The sequence below is a fragment of the Hipposideros armiger genome, unplaced genomic scaffold (genome assembly GCF_001890085.2).
Source record: "Hipposideros armiger isolate ML-2016 unplaced genomic scaffold, ASM189008v1 scaffold_378, whole genome shotgun sequence".
In the NCBI taxonomy this organism is placed as follows: Eukaryota; Metazoa; Chordata; class Mammalia; order Chiroptera; family Hipposideridae; genus Hipposideros; species Hipposideros armiger.
Genome location: NW_017731728.1, coordinates 473928 through 485640, shown reverse-complemented (window position 1 = coordinate 485640; position 11713 = coordinate 473928). Strand labels below are relative to the sequence as shown.

At 59.4% G+C, this 11713-nt stretch overlaps 1 protein-coding gene across 2 annotated transcripts; it reads right to left on the bottom strand.

Moving 5' to 3' along the window:
* Positions 1-2633: 2633 nt before the first annotated feature.
* On the bottom strand, positions 2634-11637 carry EFNA3 (ephrin A3). Of its 2 annotated transcripts, XM_019662483.1 has the most exons (5): positions 11441-11637; positions 5232-5521; positions 4746-4811; positions 4482-4559; positions 3133-4269 (listed from the first exon to the last, which is right to left on the bottom strand). In XM_019662483.1, the coding sequence occupies exons 1-5, from the start codon at positions 11566-11568 to the stop codon at positions 4139-4141; spliced, it is 693 nt and encodes a 230-aa protein (XP_019518028.1). In that variant the 5' UTR covers positions 11569-11637; the 3' UTR covers positions 3133-4138. The 2 variants fall into 2 exon arrangements, with proteins under 2 accessions (XP_019518029.1, XP_019518028.1); XM_019662484.1 differs by lacking the exon at positions 4482-4559 and having other exon boundaries at positions 2634-4269; positions 11441-11622.
* Between the last annotated feature and the right edge of the window lie 76 nt (positions 11638-11713).

The window sequence follows — 11713 nt, the reverse complement described above, 5'->3', positions numbered from 1 at the left end:
TCTTAACCAACGCGCCACTCGGCCGGCCCAAGTTCCAATAATTTTTGACAGGTGATCAAACTTGTGTGTGGTCTCACGTTGTCGCGATGGAACACAACTCCTTTACAATTAACAAGCTCTGGATGTTTCTGGGTGATGGATTCATTCAAACTGTCCAATTGTCGACAGTACACATTCGAATTGATTGTTTGGTTCCTTGGTAGGAGCTAGAAAAACATGACACCTTTAAATCCCACCACACTGAGATCATAACCTTCCTCTGATGAATGTCTGCTTTCCATGTTGTTTGAGGCGAATCATCACGTCGGGACCAAGATCATATGCACACCCATTGCAAACAATCCACTTCTCATCACCAGTTATCAATCGCTTCAAAAAAGGATCATTTTCCTCACGTTTAATGAGCATATTGCAGATGTTTATATGCACCATCAAATGAACTTCTTTGATTTCAAGGGGAACCCAAATATTGAGCTTGCTTACGTATCCCAGCTTCTTGAGGTGGTTGTGAATGCTTGAATGATGGATGTTCAAGGTTCCTGCAATCTCTCGTGTTGTGTAACGTGGGTTTGACTCTACCAATGCCTTTATTTTGTTATCATGAACCTTGGTGGGCCTCCCTGACCGAGGAGCATCATTGAGATCAAAATCAGCACGGAATCTCATGAACCATCGTTGGCACTGACGTTCTTATAGAGCATTGTCACTGTAAACTTTGTGCAACTTTTCACAAGCTTGATGTGCATTCTTCCCTTTATGGAAGTAAAACAGTAAAATATGGCAAAAATGCACAGTTTGGTCTTCCATCTTCAACTTGTAAAATCTCCAAAACTCAACNATGGAAGTAAAACAGTAAAATATGGCAAAAATGCACAGTTTGGTCTTCCATCTTCAACTTGTAAAATCTCCAAAACTCAACCAAATAGCTCAATTCTTTTTAAATTTAATTTAATTTTTTCAGCTGAGCCATCCTGCCACCTGTTGGCTGCTCAGCTCGGGCCAGGACTCGAACCGCTGTTGCTCAGAGCTCAAACTCTTGAGCGAGCTCTTAACTGCTCAATTGTTTTTTAGAATGAAGCTAGAACTGTCAGCTGTCAAATGACATAGCAAAAACATAGATGCGAATGACTCTAGTACTTCCAAAAATGAACTAGCGCCATCTGTTGCAAACATGCATTGTTACTTTTCCGACAACCAATAGGAGCTTATCTGAGAGCAGACTGTCTTTTTTTTATTTTTTATTTTTATTTATTTTTTTTAGCTGCGCTATCCTGCCACCCGTTGGCAGCTCAGTGGCAGCTCAGCTCAGACCGGGAATCGAACCAGCAATCCTGTTGCTCAGAGCTTGCACTCTTGAGCGAGCTCTTAACCGACTGAGCCACTCGGCTGGCCCCAGACTGTCTTCTTCGTACCCCAGTACCCAGGCTGGAGCATGGCCCTCGGCAGGTAGTCAATATCAGGAGGACCCACAGTCGAGTGGGTGGGTGAGCCTACCTTTTCAGCCTCATCCCAGGATAGGGCGCCTCAGACTGGTGCACTGGCCATTCCTGGTTCCCAGCCCCGCTCCTCCCAGCTCTGTCAGTAGGAAACCTACTCACCCTCCAGGGCCCGGCTGAAATTCCATTTCCCATGTCTCATGAGTACAGAGGAGGAGAAGACACAGTCCCTGCTGCCCAGGGACTCTCACAATGCCGCTGGCAAGAGCCACAAGGACACACAGGAGGGCCACTCACCCAGGACCCAGCCTGCCCACACAGTGCCAGTTAGGGAACCTGGTTGTGATGCAATGCCAACGGTGCACAGCTTGGCAATGAGAAAAAGACATCCCTCGGGGTGGCCGGTTAGCTCAGGTGGTTAGAGCGCAGTGCTCATAACACCAAGGTTGCCAGTTCGATCCCCCAAATGGGCCACTGAAATGCGCTCTCCACAACTAGACTGAAAACAACTACTTGACTTGGAGCTGATGGGTCCTGGAGAAACACACTGTTCCCCAGTAAAAAAAAATAAACACCCCCTCCCGGGGCCAGCTGGGTAGATTTGGGGCCCTGTTGGCAACCCCACTCAGTGCCCAACTGTGCAACTCTGACCTCACCCAGCCTGGCCCCTGAGAAGAGCCTTGGTCTTCTTCCCTCTTCCCCCTGACTCCTCACTCTCCAGACCAGCGGTTCTCAACCTTCCTAATGCCACGACCCCTTAATACAGTTCCTCATGTTGTGGTGACCCCCAACCATAAAATTATTTTCGTTGCTACTCTATAACTGTAATTTTGCTACTGTTATGAATTGTAATGTAAATATCTTTTTGTTTTCCGAAGATCTTAGGCGACCCCTGTGAAAGGATCGTTTGACCCCCAAAGGGGTCACGACCCACAGGTTGAGAACCGCTGCTCCAGTCGGATGCAGGGGGCAGCAGTAGTTACACTCCCAGCACCAGCAAACTCTCAGCCCTTTGGTCGTGAGATCTTAAACGAATAAAATAAAGTTATGAAGGAAACCAATTATATTGAAACATAGTTATCAAAACAGTCACTTTTTGGGGGCATAGTTATATGCTTCTTTATTAACACATTAAAACAAGGAAGGTCTAACAACCACGGTCATCTCCATGTAGGGTTGGGAGTAAACGCTATTGAGAGAGAGCTTCCGAAACTATAATGCAGTCTGAAAACACCTGCGATTTCTGTTGGTTTTGAAGTCACAGGCGCAGTTAACTGTTGTGGCTTGTTGCCCAAGTACATAAGAGAATGTTAAATCTCAGTTACAGGCAAGTGAAAATAAAGATAGAGTTTTTTCCTATCTAGGTTTACAACCTGGAGTGGGAGGGAAAGGAGAAAGGCGTAATTGAGCCGCACACTCCGTCATTTAATCCTTATGAGAGAAATGTATTATAACCCAGGTTTTCTGAGGAGATACTCAAGGCTCAGAGAGGTTGAATGAGCTGCCCGAAGCCATCAGTCCCCGCTGGGGAGGCGTTGCTTCCTCCACAGAGCTGCCTCCTTAGAACAAGGTGTTTGTCCCTTTGGCTCTAGAATCTCCTCCCCCACGCAGACCCTGTGGCCTGGGGGTGGGGGGTGGGGGGGCGTCTAATCAGTGTACACAAGGCTCACGGCCCCTGGAAATCACACACACTCAGTTATTTTTATCTCCAGTTTATTTTTTTAGACTAAGAGCAGAGTATGAAAGTCACAGCCAAAGCACTTGAAAAAGGCCCAGGAGGATGGGTGGGGACCACAGAGGGTGGGCAGAGCAGGTCCTGGGAGCTGGGTCCTGGCTCAGGGCTGGAGGGAAGGGGACGTTGTTGTCTCACGGTCTCCAAAAGTGTCTGTGCGTTGCATAGGTCTTGTCTTCACAGAAGACAAAAGAGGGGCCAGGGGGTCCCCCAGTGGGGGGGGCCTAGCCTGGTGGGGAAGGGGTCTGAAGCTGGAAGGGGAAGTCAGGGGAGGTCAGGGGGTTAAGGAGGGGGAGGGACTCTGTCTGTCTGTACATTATATATAGAGATATAGAGTCTGTACATGCCTGCCTGGCACCCCAATGCCCACCCCTTGTCACCCATGTCTACTGCCCACCACCCCCAGGGGGTGTCTACTTGTAAACTTGGATTCAATCCAAACCACAATCCTGGGAGCAGGAGTTGGGGGAGGAGGACGTGCTTATTGCTGTAAACAGGGGAAGGCGGCAGTGGGCGGGCGATGCCACCTCCTCACCCCTCTAGTCCCCTCCCCATGTTCTGCCCCTGGAAGAGAGGGATGGAGGTGTCTCCCACACTTTGATTTGGCCTCTCTGGGGCATATTTATCTCTCTAGGGGGACAAAGGGGGAGGGCACCAGGGGTCAGAGAAAGGTACCAGGGGGCAGGGAGTCCTGAGCACTGCCCTTTACGGCCCCCCAGTTTGGTACCAAACATTACCAGAGCCACAAGGCCACTGGGACCCGTGGCCGTCCCTGTGCCTGGTCCACTACAGTGCTCTGCATGGGTGGAGGGGGCAGAAGGGGTGGGCACAGATGTATGGTGCAGACCCCACTTCCAGCCATTGCAGGGGGGTCTAGGCCGCCAGTCTGGGCTTCCCTTGGAGGGAGCAAAGGCTCCCTATTCTGGCCCCGCCCCGCCCGATCTCTCCCCCCGTCAAGGGAGGGGCAGGACTAGGAGGCCAAGAGTGTCATCAGGAAGAAGGCGATGCCCACCGCCAGGGGCAGGTGCTCCCGCTTGGGGCTGGTCCCGCTGATGCTCTTCTCAAGCTTGGGCACCTGGGGGTTCTCTCCCTCAAAGTCTTCTGTGGAGAGAGGAAGAGAAGGCTGGTGAGGGCTGGGCTGCTCGCCACGGCGGGGGCACGCGGCAGCGGCAGCAGCAGGGGAGCCGGGGACGTGACCACCCACGGGGGCAGGAGGGATCGGGGTCCTCAGGGGAAAAGCATGCGAGGTGAGCAGGCACCGGGGAGGGGACTGCGGTTCCAGCAGTGGCCACCAGAGGGCGCTGCGCACTCACCCAGCACGTTGATCTTCACATTGGGGCCCATGGTGAACTGGGGGAGAGTGGGGACCGGCTTCTCCCCGGAGTGCGATGCTGCGGGGTGGGGTGCGGGTGGGGAGAGAGGAGGGGAGAGTCAGGGCCAGGATCCCCTCCCCCTGCTACGGCTGAGGAGTGAGTCCCCCTTGCCTGTGCCCTCCGCCTCCACCCCCAGGAAGCCAGGGGAGCCCCAAAGCAGGGGAGCCGAGGATAGGGTTGCGGCTGGGAGCCGGTTATACTCACTGGAGGCGCAGCAGACGAACACTTTCATCCTCAGACACTTCCAGTGCAGGTTGTGGGTGGGCGTGGCTGGGGGAGCAGGAGAGACGGGGCCTGAGTGGCTTTCTCCGGGTGTGCACCCCGCGCCCTCACTCAGAAACTCTCCTCACACCCCCGCCCCCCACTGCTCCTCCCGGGCAGTCTCCTTCAGTACTTCCCTGACCCTTTGGACACTGGTCATGGGCCTCCGCCGGTGTGCCCGAGAAGCCCCGTGGGTCCACCACCCCTTAAGAAACCCGACCCCTGAGATGCCGCCCCTGGAATGTTGGTTACAGAAACAGCGACTCTGCGATCCAGACTTCAGACTGTCCACCAAACCCTTCTCTGAGCCCCACGACCCTGTCTGAGCTGAAACCCCGAGGTCCTCAGTTCCCACGACTCGTAGTGGAGTACCACTCCTAGCGGCCCGCCCCCCGGCGCAGGGGGCCCCACCCCCTGGCTGTCACTCACAGATGTAGTAGTACTCGTGACCGGCGTGGAACTCGTAGCCCAGCGAGAAGGCGCTGTAGCGCTGGAACTTCTCCGAGAACTTGATGGGGCTGTGGGGCGCGTGCGGCCGGTTGCACTCCCAGCGCTTGAAGCCCTGGCTGGCGTTGCAGGCGCGGTAGCCGGCGCGGCTCACCATGTACAGCACGTACTGCTCCGCCCCGCCGCCCGGCCCCGAGCTGTTGTAGTGCGGGCAGTAAATGTCCAGGTAGTCGTTCACGTTCACCTGCACCGTGTAGCCCTCTCGCCGCAGGCTGCAGGGGACCGGCAGCGGGTCAGGGGGAACCCCTAAGCCAGCCCGCTCCCCACCTCTCCGCGCCGCACACCTTCCCCTGGGTCCCCCAGCCTCCCGGCAGTTTTTCTGGGCGTCCTCTCTTCTCTGTCCCTGTCTGTCCCCAGGGCCCTAGTGCCGCCAGACCTCGCACTGGCCTTCCTTGCCGGCTGCTCGTGCTCTCCTACTGGCGGCCACCAGAGGGCAGCAAAGGCGCAGGGAAGCCCGGCCGGCCTCCAAGGAAAAGAGGCGGGGAGAAAGGTGGAAGGAAGGAGGGAACGCATGCTTTAGTTGCCACGGAAACGGCGCAGGCCCCTGCGACTCCCAGACCCAGGCCCGGATTTCCTCCATCCCTCCCCCGTAATTCACCAGTGAGGAGGAGGGCTCGAGGTAGTGATGGGAAGGGTGAAGGTGGGAGGGATCCTTTCTGACAGATGCGCACCCTCCATCACCTCTCCCTGCATGCTTCCCGTTGGCTGCGAGTCCACCCCCAAGGCCAGTCCGACAGGACCTGCGCTCACACACGTATGTATGGAGGCTTCAAGCATATACATGCATAGTTCTGTGGCACACACACAAATATGTCCACCGCCCACTCCTAGGCGGCAGGCACATAGAAAAGCTCGGTTGTGTATATGCTGGACTTGTGTGCCAGTATTGGCTGACCACCCCACCCCGCAATCTTAAGCTCTCTTTCTCTCTGCCCTTCCACCCACACATTTTACACACGCTGGCACATTTCCTCTCTACAGTATCTATCGCTGGTCTCTGTACCTTGCGTCCCACTGACCTCCATCCTGAAGCCATGGGCAATTAGATCCCCAATAATGTGTGACACAACAGATCAAGGAGCTAAAAGACTCGATATCAAGGCTCCACGTGGCATCACGTGGTATCAACCAGCCAAAACTTGCCTCTCTACATCTCCCTCCTCGACCTGGGCACCACTGCCCCTTAACGATGCTGGGCAGAGCAGTGGGCATAGTGCCCAGACAAGATGGCTGTCCCTCTCACTTCCCCCAGCCTCCTATGGGACACAGAAGCAGACGCTGGGTCCCTGGCAATTTCCACCTGCCTTATCAATCATCACCTAAGCCCTGGTCTTAACGGTGGTACTGAGTGATGCGGGGATGGGAGAAACGTCTGAATGGAGAAAGAAACAGACCAGAAGGCAGGAGCTCTCCTTCCTTTCCTTAGGGTAGGAATGCACAGATCTTGGCAGTGAGCGGGAGTGTGGGGGACACAGGAAGGCATGGGATACTTGACAGTGTCAAACCACTGGGGTCCCTGGTCCCTGAGAACTCCCGGAGGGGAGGAACTGGCTCCCCATGTCACCAGGCACCTCATAGTTTCACAAACAATAATTAGGGAAAGGAGTTCGGAGGCCTCTGCATGAGGTGGGGCCTTGAGGGTCCCTCCCCACCTAACCCTCCTTCCGTGGCCTTGGCCGTGCTGCCCACCATTCCCCAAGCACTCCCATCCAAGCCTGGCAGGTAGGCAGCCAGGTGAACGCTGGTGCTTGGGCACCCCGGTAAGAATGGGCACAGCCTCACTGAGTCATCAGGAATGTCACCAGCCCCACTCGGTTCCCACGGTAGTGATGGGTCACTCAGGCCCCTCCCTGGCCCTGGCACTCAGGTGGGCAGGAGTCTCGGCCTGAGGCGCTGGGAGCAGGAAAACTAGTTAGACCAGGCCTGGCTCCCAGCTGCCACTCCAGGTTTTCCTCTCTATCCCCAGCCCCGAAGTCGACCTCCTCAGGCTTTGAGGAGGAGGCCACCAGAGGTCGGGGGCCAGGTCTGGAGCAGCCACACAGCCCTCTGTCCTTGAGTCTCACCCAGGTTCCCTGCTCTAAAGTGGCCCCTCCCTGGGGGCACTGCCCTGTTCCCCTAACAACACACCCCATGCCAGCAGGGAGTAAGCAAAAGCCAGAGCTATTCCTACAGGTGCCTCAGTTTCCCCAGCGGGATGGGGACTAGTCTTATAGAAAGTTTGCTGGGTGGAGAGAAGCCACCTCTTACCTATCCCTGGGCTGGGTGGCAGGAACAGCCCCCGAAATGCCCCCCAAGCTGGGCACATAGGAGAAAACAACTGTGCCCAGTTGGAATCTGGAGGACTGGGGACAGAAAGGCAGCAGGCCAGGAAACCTCAGCCACACTGCAGGGGTGTCTACCTGGCTTGGGTGCTTTCATTGACTCCCTCATCCTCCCTGTCCGGGCACTGAAGAGGGAGGTACCCCAGGCCTGGCGAAGCTCGCCGCTAACCCCTCCTCCAGAGCCGAACCGCCCCAGTAGGGGGTGGGGCAGGCTGGGATCTGGGGGCTGGGTTGTGCCAGTCCCTTCCAACCTCTCTCTATTCTTCCTCACTCCATCCCCTTCTAGCCTCCCACCTCTCTCAAAGAAAGGCGAGTGTTGACACACCCCACCTGGAGGGGGTGGCCCCTCACCCCGTTATATCGTGTCTCCGGGCTCTCACCGCCCGGCGCACATTCCCACCTTTCTCTTCCACTCCTTCAGTGCTCTGTCTGCTCGAGCCGGGCGGGTGGGCGGCGGGGAGACCAGGAAGAAGCAAACCTCCTCCCCCCCCGGGCAATTAAGAGCAAGTAAACGGTGTCTAAACGACCAGGGAGTAGGGAAAGGACCCCAAGGGGCCCTGAAGTTGTTAAATCCCTACCCCCACCTCTAGACGCCAGGATGCAGAGCTAAGGAAGTGGAGGAGGGATGTAAAGACACCGGACCCCGTTTTCCTCCCCTCTAGCGCGCGCCCCCGAGGCTGCGCGCCGCTCGCTCCAGCAGGCGAGGCCGGACCACGTGTGCGCGGCGTGGGGTCCGCGCGCGGGGCTGGGAATGGGTGGGTGGCGGGAACGCTCGCCGGGCGGCGCGTGCACGCTGACACCCCAGCACCCCTCGGGCGCCCTCGATCTCGGCACCCGGCCCCGCCGAATCTGGCCATCCCGGGACCGGACCCCGGGCTTCTCCTGCCGGCGTCGGATGCGAGAGAATCAGCGCGCCCCACATCCCGGGCCCCTCCTCCCTGCGACAGCGGCGGCGGCGGCGGCGAAGGTTTATTGATCTGCAGCGGCGGAGAAGCGCGAGGGCCCGGCCGAAAGCGAGCCACACAGAAGCCGAGTGACAGCGAGACGCACCCCGAGAACGGAGATGAACAGAGACCGGATCCACTGAAAAATCCGGGAACGGGATTGAGGCACAGAGAAAGAAAGGGATCCGGAAACCGAGAGAAAGAGAACCGAGAGACGTGGAGGCCGGTCCACAGAGGCCCACTGACAGCAGGGGAAGAGACGGCGAGACGCGGAGAATACAGGGGCGCAAGGCACTCAGTGACTGGGAGAAAACAGACCAACGTGGACGCAGTAGAGCCTAGATACATTATTTGCTGAATGTATGAATGAAAGATCAGAACTGAAACATTTCAGAGACAGAGACAGGTAGGGAGACAGCTAGAGAAAGGCGTTCCTGAGGCTCCCTGAGTAGGGGCGGATACCAACACCTCTGCTCAGTTCTGCAAAGAAATACGGCACAGGCCAGAGCGCACATATTCGGCCAAAGGCCGCCCCCCCTTTCAGTTCCGGCCTCAGGGGACCCCTTGACCTCACACTCTCATGTTTCCCTCTAGTATTGTCCCCCACCCCCCCATCCCTAGTTTCTGAGCCAGGTTGGAAAAAGGTCTCACTATTCCAGGGGACCAAACGGAGTGGGGGGCAGAGGGCGAGATGGCGGCCTCGTGTAGGGCAAGGCCCCCAGGTCTGTCAAAGGAGGCCGCCGCACGTGTCCCACCAGTACCCTCCCACGTGACCCCAGGAGGAGGGGGGGGTCGCAAGACCCTCTCCACGTGACCTCAAGGGGCAGAGACCCTCCGCACGTGACTGGGGGTGGGAGCCAGGAGACCAGCTCACGTGACCGGGGGGAGGGGGCGCGGGAGCCTGTGGCTCGGCCCGGCCCCGCCCCCAGCTCCCTGGCCCTCTCCACTCCCGGCTCCGGAGCACGTCGCTCTCACGATTTATGGGGCCGCGGCTGCCGCAGTGAGAGAGCCGGGGAGCCCGGCGCAGCGGCAACAAAGGCCGAGGAAGCGAGGCGGGGGCGGCGGCGGCCTCCGGGCCGGTTGCGCACCCTCTCCTACCTCTGCCGGTCCAGACCTGCGGGGAGCCGGGAAGACAGAAAGGAGGCTCCCGGAACCCGGGCTCCCCCATCCCCTCCCAGGGCTTTCACCTGCGCCCAGGTGTATGCGGGGGAGGCGAACCTGATCAACAACACCCCCCACCCCGGCCATTCCCGCATATCCCTAGTTCTGGGTTCTGCTAAGAACGCGGGGGCGCCCCGAGGGTGGTGGGGAACCCAGGCCCCTCAGCCTGCGCGCTCTCCACTGCCCGCGAGACTCTAGCGGGGCGGGGGGCGGGCGTGTGAGTCTGGGGGAGGGGGACAAGCTAGATAGACCTGGGGAGTCGGCCCCCAGCGCCCCCGGAGTTCTCCGAGTCCCGCTCCGGGGGGAGGGGCCGCATCCCCACTCCGAGGTTTCTAAGGAAAGCGAGAGGGGGGCGTCGTTGGCTCATCCCCACCCCCAGTCTGACACTCCGGGCGCGAGGAGGGAGAGGGGGAGGCGCGGAGCCCCAAACAACAAAGAGCGGAGCGGCGAGCGGCAGCCCCTCCCCTGGGAGGTTGGAGGTCGCAGCCGCCAGGCCCTGCCGGTCCCCTCCCCTGGGGCCTCGCCATTGCTCCCGAGTCGCCCCCCCCCCGGGGTGGGGAGCCCGAGGCAATGCCGGCGCCGCCGCCTGGGCAGGTGTGACAGTGACCCCCGCGTCCCCAGGGATCACCCCCAACACACAGACACACACGGAGGCGGCCGCGGTGATCCACACGGCCGCTCCGTGGGGAGGAGAAGACAAGGGCAGCGAGGACTGAGCAGAATGAGGATCTGGCCCCGCAGCCGGCACCCAGCCGCCGCGCCACACACCCGGGAAACCACACGGCCGCCCTGACACCCGCCCAGACCGCGGCGGCGCCGACAGCCACCCGAGCCCAGACGCGGCCGGCCACGCGGACAGCGACCGCAGCCCCTTCCCCGACCCGTCGCCTGCTCCCACCCCCAGACGATCGCCGACGCAGACACACAAATCACACACTCAGACACACACGCACACTGACAGCCGCGCACGCCCGCTTACACTGAGCAACACGCCGCTCGCAGCCCGGGCGGGTGTGTGTGTGTGTGTGTGTGTGTGCGCGCGCGTGTGACACGCCGACATCTCCCTGCCTCCTTCCTTTTCACCGGTACCCTACGTCCCCATCCTCACCAAGCAACACCTCCGGGGGCCCCCTAACTCGGCGACCTAGTCCCAGCTCACCCCAGCCGGGCTTATCCACACAACCAGGGCACCCTTTTGCCTTCGTTTGAGGAGCTACTCAGTCAGACTCCCTGCCTCAGCTCTGGACCCCACTTTTAAAAGCAGGAGTCGGAGACAGAACCCCTTCAAACCCTCACCACTGAAAACAGGTCATCCCTGGGCCCCCCAAGTGCCGGCGGCCTATCCCTAGCACGCTGATACTCCCAAACCTCAGCCCGGCCGAAGGGGGTGAAGATGGGGGGCATCGTGGGATAGGGGTACGCGATTCCAGCGGCAGGTGTGGAGAGAAGCCAAGGTGGGGTGCGGGGTCGCTGAGCAGCCTCCTCCGCACGGCCCAAGCCCTCCTTACTATACCTCCACAGCCTCTTTCAGACCCCCTCCCTGAGTTTCGCAGACGCCCATAGAGTGTGTCCCCCTCTCCGTCGCCTCCCAGCCCCCAGCTGTGCCCTCCCAGGACTCCCACCCCAGGTTCCCCCAGGACTTCCCGGGCCCACCAGCTCCCCCCTCGCTGACGCGGGACGCACGGCTCCCTGGCCCCCGACTCACTGCTGGTTGGAGCTGTTCCAGTACACCGCATGCCGGTTTCCCAGCGCCCCCCCGGGCCCCTGGGCCAGCAGCGGCAGCAGCGGCACCGGCACAAGCAGCAGCAGCAGGAGCAGCGGAGCCGCCGCCATCCCCGGAGCCGCCGCCGCCGCCGCCGCCGCCCCCCGACTGAGCCCCGCGCTCCCGGCTTCTCGCTTCCCAGCTCCCTGCTGCCGCCGCCGCCGGCCCCCGAGCCTTAGGCCACGCCCCCAGCCCTTCCCTCCGCCCTGCCGGGCG

Excerpts from the sequence above, each read along its gene's own strand:
- EFNA3 (XM_019662483.1), bottom strand. The coding sequence starts at position 11,568 with ATGGCGGCGGCTCCGCTGCTCCTGCTGCTGCTGCTTGTGCCGGTGCCG. Across the intron at positions 5,522-11,440 it reads TGGAACAGCTCCAACCAGCA|CCTGCGGCGAGAGGGCTACA; the intron begins GTGAGTCGGGGG and ends GGTCCCCTGCAG. Across the intron at positions 4,270-4,481 it reads TGTGAAGATCAACGTGCTGG|AAGACTTTGAGGGAGAGAAC; the intron begins GTGAGTGCGCAG and ends CTCTCTCCACAG.